The sequence below is a fragment of the Equus asinus genome, chromosome 2, assembly GCF_041296235.1.
Source record: "Equus asinus isolate D_3611 breed Donkey chromosome 2, EquAss-T2T_v2, whole genome shotgun sequence".
Classification (NCBI taxonomy): Eukaryota; Metazoa; Chordata; class Mammalia; order Perissodactyla; family Equidae; genus Equus; species Equus asinus.
Genome location: NC_091791.1, coordinates 170,247,256 through 170,254,637, shown reverse-complemented (window position 1 = coordinate 170,254,637; position 7,382 = coordinate 170,247,256). Strand labels below are relative to the sequence as shown.

Genomic DNA, 7,382 nt, shown 5'->3' with positions numbered 1-7,382 from the left:
TGATTCCTTTTATGTGAAGTATCCAGAATATGTAAATCCATAGAGACAGAAAGAAGATTATAGGCTGTCAGGGGGCAGGGCCAGGGTTTGGAGAGGGAGGAGGGAAAGTGATTTGGTACTCACTGTGTTGTGGACCTACAGCTTACCAGGTATGGTTGGTTGTTCTTCTGGGTGATGAAAAAGTTTCAAAAGTAGGGAGAGGTGGTAGTTGCACAATATTTTGAATGCACTAAATGCTACTGAGTTGTACTTTCAAATAGTTAACTGCATGTTATGTGAATTTCACTTCCATTTTCAATAAAGGGTCATAGATTTATGTTTAGTATAACTCCCTTTGAATTTTAAAAAATACGGATATACATGAGAGAAAAATATGTTACATCTTACTTCAAGACATTAAAGATGATTATCAATGAGTGATGGCAAATCAGGTAACGTTAATGGTTTCCTCTTCGCTTAAATTATTTTTAAAATTTTCCAACAATGTTAGGAAATAGTTGCATGTTGAATTCTTTAGTATCTGGGAAAGAAATACTATAGTGATATTGGCTATCAGATTTTTAAGAGCATGAGGAAGATGCTTAAATTGTAGAGTTAAATGAGGACAAAAGAAAACTGTACTGTATATATAATACGATCCCAAGCATTTCAAATGCACTGCTCATGGTAACAGGCTCTCTGTGGGAGAGAGGAAAATGAGTGGCATTTTTCCTTTCTCTTTCCAAATTTTCTTAACGAACATTTATCACCACTATAATCAGAAAAGTGGTTTTTTTAAAATATCTACTACTGGATAAGCTAGGTGCAAAAAGGTAGAGGTTTGATAAGTGTACTTGGTTTGATTTGGAGAATATTTACATTGGAATTATGTATTATGATACACAATATTCCTCGTAGAAAAATTTAAAGTACAGAAAATATAAAGAGAGAAACTTAAATCACCAGGCCCTAATCTCTCAGATATGCTTGGTTGTTCTCCGAACAGGATTGGGCTTGGGGTGTTTAGAAACAACAGTCCTTCATTTCCATCATAGAGAGAACATTGGCAGAGTTTGTTGAGCAAATGTGAGTCTATTATATGCCAGGTTATATAAATCCAAAATTTAGTCACCTGAACTTCCTTTGGGGAATCAGCCCTTTTCCAATCTTAGTTCATCTAGTTTGGGTGGGACTGACTCCAGCCTACCCAAAGGAAATTGACCTAGGCTGAAGTCAATTAGTGAGTTCAATTCCTAGGGTAATAATGATTTGTTAATTTAGGCCAATAAAGGTCAAGTGCAGGACTTGTATTAAAAACATGGACAAGAGAGATGGACTCTATCACTCTGAACATTTGTAACTTAAAAAGAGACGCTAAAAATCCCATAGGAAGGAAGCTGTGATGATGAATGGGTTGCTACATGGATTTGGTAGATGGTGGCCGTGCTTTCTTCTCATCTTGTGCATCCCTCTACTACGGCTCTTCCCATGCTGTGCTCTGATGACTGATGTTTCTGTCTCCTCCACAAGACAGACAGCTCTCTAAGGGAAGGAGACACATCTCCACTATGTTTGGTCATGGCACAGAGAAGGGACCAAACACACATCTGCTGAAGAAATCATCCTGATGGACTTAGCAACATGGAAATAAGGTATTGGTGGTTCCTTCACTGGGGACTCAGGTTTCCGGGGCTCCAATACCTCTACTGGCCGATACCACAGCACACAGTCTCCACTTTGTACCCTTGGGTTCCTGCTCTAGGCTGGAACAAGTGGTCCACCCTGAGTCATCCACTGTGGGTTCTCATGTGGTCACTGCATGATTCTCACACCACCACCCAGAGGATGTCATCAGGCAGAAGGAGTGGGGGCAGGGAAGCTTTCATAGAAAGCCGTCTCTGATGAAGCACCACACAACCACAGGGGGCCTTGAGGGCACTGATCCCATCTGTACCTCCTTCCTCTCCTCGGGGCTAAAAGAGAGCAAGGAGGAAGCACCAGCCTCCCTGACCTGGGCAACCTTCCCGGAAAGATGCAGCCTCTCCTGCTCCTGCTGGCCATTTTAGTGTCCCCTGGGGCAGAGGCAGGTGAGTGACCATCCCCGCCCTCAGATGCCCAACCCCTCCCCCCAAACACAGTGGGCACAGATCTCCTGCCCCTTCTGCACATCCCTGATCCGTCCATCCACCAGCAACATTCTCTATCCCAGCTCCCGTCCCACCTCAGAATCCCATGTATGACGCTGGATAAGCTACCAACAAGAATGTCAGGGCAGAAGGCAGTTCTCAAGAAGAGCCAGTGGGGGCTATTCCCACCCTAGGCCCTACGTTTGCCATCTGCAAAGTGGAACTTAACTGGAAGTGCATGGCAAAGGGAGGGAAACTGGAAAAGAGAAAATAATCAATTCCCCTGCACAGGGCAGAGTGGGCCTGGCTTCCAGGTCTGGGATGACACAGATGCTCCCCTCAGCGTCTGCTTAGGAGAGAAGTCTGGAGCTCGGCAGACCCCGGAGTTGGTGGGACCACTGTCCCCAGAGGACTGCTGATGCCTTGCTCAGTCCCAAGGCCCCTCAGTCCCTTCTCCAGCTCTGCTTTTCTTCCCAGGCCTTTAGCAGCTCCCTTCTTTCCAGGATGGAGCCACTGTTTGCAGACCTGAACTTCTCTGCTTTCCAGAATCCCACAAGCACTGGCCCTACAAACTCTCCTTCAGGCCCATCGGGGGCCATTCCTTCATGCAGCCAACAAACAGCTTTTGGGCACCCACTATGTGTCGGGCCATGGGAAACAGGCTATGACAACATCTAGGTCCCTAAACTTAAGTCCTGGCCACTGGAAAGCAGCATCATCCTAGACATCACAGGGCAACAGGGCCTTAGAAAGGCTCTTAAAACAAAGCAAAGTCAAGAGAGGAATTCTCAGGAGTCTCTAGACCTCACTGTCCCTAAGACGCATATGTTCACCTCCAATTATCTGTGGAGGACAGATTCACAGGCCAAGCCTGCTCTCCTCCTTTTCCTAGAGGGAAAGCCCCACCCCCAAGCCCCTCTCAACTCCAGGCCATCTCGGGCTCCCAGATGCCCAGCAGTCCTGAGCCGTCAAGCTGACGCATGCCTGGTGGACTCACTGGGAGCGCACAAGTAAACAAGACTTTTCCTTCAGGGGAGATCATCGGGGGACATGAGACCTGGCCCCACTCTCGACCCTACGTGGCATTGGTTCAATTTCTGTTTGAAGAGATACTGCACAGTTGTGGTGGTGTCCTCGTGCGACAGGACATTGTTCTGACGGCAGCTCACTGCTGGGGAAGGTGAGGGGCCGCAGGTAACTGACACCTCCTAAGACTGCTACAGGGACACCTGTCCTCTACCCAAGGGCTGCAGCCCAATGGAGCTCCCATGGTTCCTGGTAACTCAAGGCCATGAGAGCTCATGAGAGGAGCCATCTGAGAGCATGACTGGGTGATGGAAAGTGAGAATAGGACAGGCAAGCTTTGGGGTCAGAGGGTCAGAGGTGAGAGCAAGTGGCTGAGTTGAGCAGAGAGAACACACTGGCCAAATGAAGCAGCTGGGGAGGATGAAAGCATGCATTAGTGTCAAAATTTAAACTCAGAGTATTTTCACAATATGACTTGAGGGCTAGAGAAAGCATCCAGGTGACCTACCCTCAACGTCATTGAGAAGCTCAGGGGACAATCACTCAGTTCCCAGTCCTCCACTTATGTCTATTTCCCCTAGCTGCAGCCCTGCCCTGCCCCATGTCACCCTCCCTTCATGGCTCCAGGGTTCGATCTCTTTTGATTCCATGCACCCCATCACCTCACTCTACTTTCTATGCAGATTAATGAATGTCACCCTTGGGGCCCACAACATCCGGAAGCAGGAGAAGACCCAGCAAGTCATCACTGTAAGACAAGCCATACACCACCCAGACTATAATCCTAAGAGCTTCTCCAACGACATCATGTTACTAAAGGTAGGGAACCTCCCTGCTGCTCTTGCTGTCCTGGGTCCAGATTTCTTCCCCTCCCACTGGGACCTGTCCCTTCCCTTCTTCCCATCCCGGCCACGTGACTAGTCCCAGTGGCTCAGGGGAGAGGTAAGTCAGTGCAGCCCCATAGCACTGTCCAGGCCCAGGAGGCTGGTGGCTGAGCTGGACTTTCTTGCCTCTTCTCATCAGCTGGAGAGAAGGGCCAAGCTGAATGCAGCTGTGCGGCCCCTCAGCCTGCCCAGGGGCAAGACCCAGGTGAGGCCCGCAGAGGTGTGCAGTGTGGCCGGCTGGGGGCAACTTGCCCCGAAGGGCAGGTTCCCAGACACACTGCAGGAGGTGGAACTGACTGTGCAGCAGGATGAGGTGTGCGAATCCTACTTCCGCAATTATTTCAACAGTACCACTCAGCTGTGTGTAGGGGATCCGAAAGTTAAGAAGTCTTCCTTTCAGGTGAGACTGGGTGTCTGCCTAGCTTGGCTGTGGGGAGATGGGTGTTTTGGGTCCTACAGATCCAGGCAGTGGGGACTCCTTCACTCCCCAGACTCTGATCTTTCTCCGAAGAAGAGAAGGGGGGAGCAGCCAGAGTGGGGAGTCACAGGCCTTCTGGGAGCCTACCAGGGGCCTGAGAAGCATCCAAACATGGTGCTCTGTTCAGAAGATGAATTTGCAACACTCTGCCCCACGCCGGGCACAGGTGTTAGAAAACTGCTCCCTGGGTGTGCAGCAGTCAAACCAGGTGGCTCCTCAGAGCTGGCTCCCATCTTAGTTAAATGGCTCACCCTCCATGCTGAGTGTCATCCTCACCTGCCTGCTTTCCTGTCCTTAAACATTAGACCAAAGCACAGTCCCACAGCACCCTCACGGGAGAGGATGTGGGAGCTAGAGGAGAAGAGGGAGCTGCCCCCTGAGTGAAATGAAGCCATGACAATGTCCAGGGTCAGGACTGGGCAGCTGAGGGGCCCACAGGGGCCTGGCCAGGTGGCCTTCACTGAGAGGGCACTTACGATGCAGGTGGGCAGCACCAGGGGGAGCACGGCCTCAGTCCTCCCCACTCTATGTCCACAGGGTGACTCTGGGGGCCCTCTCATCTGTGAGAATGGGCTCCAGGGCATTGTCTCCTATGGACTGGATAACGGGAGTCCTCCACAGGCCTTCACCAAAGTCTCGAGTTTCCTGCCCTGGATAAAGAAAACCATGAAAAGGCTCTAACTGTGGGAACCAGCCCACCAGCTCTGGAGCTGATCCAGAAACACCCCAGCAACTAAATAAATGTCTCTTAGCTGAGCGGGAAGGGCTGGTTTCTTGTTAATTCACTGACCCTCATTCACAGGCACCTCCTCTGTCCTTAGAAGGCCAATGGCACAAATTTGCTGTTTTCTGATTCCTCCTCTTCCCCCTCCGTACACCACCTCTCCCAAACCTCATGCAAAGCTGTTACCCACCTCTTCTGACCCACACATTTCTCTGGGCCTGCCCTTCTGCCAGGGCTGCAGCTGAGCACCATCAGGAGAAAACATGAACCTCTCTGGCCCTGGGGCTCAGGGTGAACTTCTTGCCTCCTTCCCTGTGTTATATGGCAGAGAGGAAGGGGGATGACACCATGGGTCCTGAACACCAAACAGGCAAGCTTGAGGCTGCAGCTCAACGGCATAGCCCCCACACTGGGAAGGGGAGGGGCTGCCTGAGAGGAGATTTCTCTCCCACAGCCAGAGAGCAGATGTGGAGTGGGGGTGGGTCTCTGGAGAAGCTCCTCGTTCTCACCCAGCCTGAGTTTCCTCCCTGCCCTCCTGTGACCTTGGGGCCCAGCTTGGCCTCCAGTCTCCTGGCTGCCCCTTCTTCTCCCTCCCTGCTTTCCACTGAGAGTTCTCAGAGTCCACCAACTCCTGTCCCCTCCAGAAACCCTGATCTGAGCTGGCCCCTTCCTTCTAGCCATCCTGCCTAGGAGACCCAGAGCTCCATGTGGTTCCGGCAGGGCCTCTCCCCTGAGATGGCAGCCCAGCTCATGCCCTGGCAGAGAGTGACACAAGGGCCAGGCTTGTGCTGGCAACAGGCAGGGTCCATGGAGGACACAGCAGGCAGGCTGTCTCTCCAGAGCCCCTGCCCCATCTCTCACCTGGCACGGTCAGCTCAACCCATCACATCCAGCCCAGTGTTCCCCGAAGTGCTCAGGATGCATTGGCCACCTGGGCACTTGATAGCCAGAGTCCCTTTCAGCCTGTCCCTCTTACTCACTGCTGGCCTCTAGGCTAAGATTCCTCACTGGCCACCTAGTCTGTCTCAGACTTTTCAGTTAGCCCTACCCTCTCTGCAGTAGGACGGGAAAGCACCATTTTTCCATCAATAAACAAACACACCCTGATGGAGCTCCTAAGTGCCCAGCACTGGGGATCCACAATGGACCTAATACAGACTCTGTCATCTGAACCCGAGAGACACTGACAATGAGAGTTTCACCCAAATCATGTACCTCTCTCTCCCTCCTCATGTGAGCCCACATGGCCTAGATCGCCGTGGGAAATCCACAGGAACAAAGCACTTGTGTTCTGTTTCTATTGCTGGTCACAGTCCGTGTGAGTGTGAGCACGTGTGACTCTAGAACAGCAGGGTGTGGGATTTGGAAATGACATCAGTCATTTAGTTTCTAGGGGTGAAGTCACCACACTCTGTCCACTGGAGCATCAACTTCACCACCTAGAGGAGAGGGCAGCCCAAAGGGAGGGAGAAGGGCAGCGAGGCAGCCTTACTTCATTTGCATATAAGTAGCAGGTAGGAGTGTCATTGCACAGATTAAGATGGTAGGAAAAACTGTATTACGTAGTTGCTGGAAGGCAACTAGAGTCAGACTCTAAACACCCATCCAACTGGACTGGCGGGAAACCTGATCCCTGTGGTTACTGTACCTCCTGCCTGTGCAGAATCAAACCAGAATCAGGGAGATTCATATGGTCTGGAAAACTGGAGAAAGGCCTCTCTTCTTAGGGCCACCGTGGTTACTGCTGCATCCACAGTTTCCAGACCACCCAGATTTTTTGACTTGAGGAGGTTTTTGGTTTGGAACTCACATATAGAGTATGGGATCCTTTGCTGAATGAGGATCTCCCTGTGTTGGGCTCAGCTCAGGAAACACTCCCAGCAGCCATCTCTCCAAGGGCTTGCTGCTCATATGGGGCATGACCTGGGAGCTGAGCATACGTTCCAGCTCGGAGCTCCTGCTCCAAACACACACAGCACTACCCTCTCACCACAAGGGGTACGTACTCTGGGATCATGTAACCCACATAGGCACTGCCCTTCCCTCCTTGTTGTGCACAAACCAGGCAACAACACGATCTCTTCATGACTGCGGGCACTTTCACAAGGGCTGAGCAGTGAGGACACGCAGCTTCTGATCTGGAGCTGAAAAAATATCCCTGCATC

The 7,382-nt window shown here is 51.0% G+C and overlaps 1 protein-coding gene across 1 annotated transcript; it reads left to right on the top strand.

The window, feature by feature from the left end:
- The first annotated feature begins 1,911 nt into the window (after positions 1-1,911).
- Positions 1,912-5,250, top strand: LOC106828029 (granzyme B-like). The gene is made up of 5 exons (XM_014836266.3): positions 1,912-2,066; positions 3,138-3,285; positions 3,815-3,950; positions 4,155-4,415; positions 5,031-5,250. Exons 1-5 carry the CDS (start codon positions 2,012-2,014, stop codon positions 5,172-5,174), a joined length of 744 nt encoding a protein of 247 aa, XP_014691752.3. The 5' UTR covers positions 1,912-2,011; the 3' UTR covers positions 5,175-5,250.
- Positions 5,251-7,382: the final 2,132 nt, after the last annotated feature.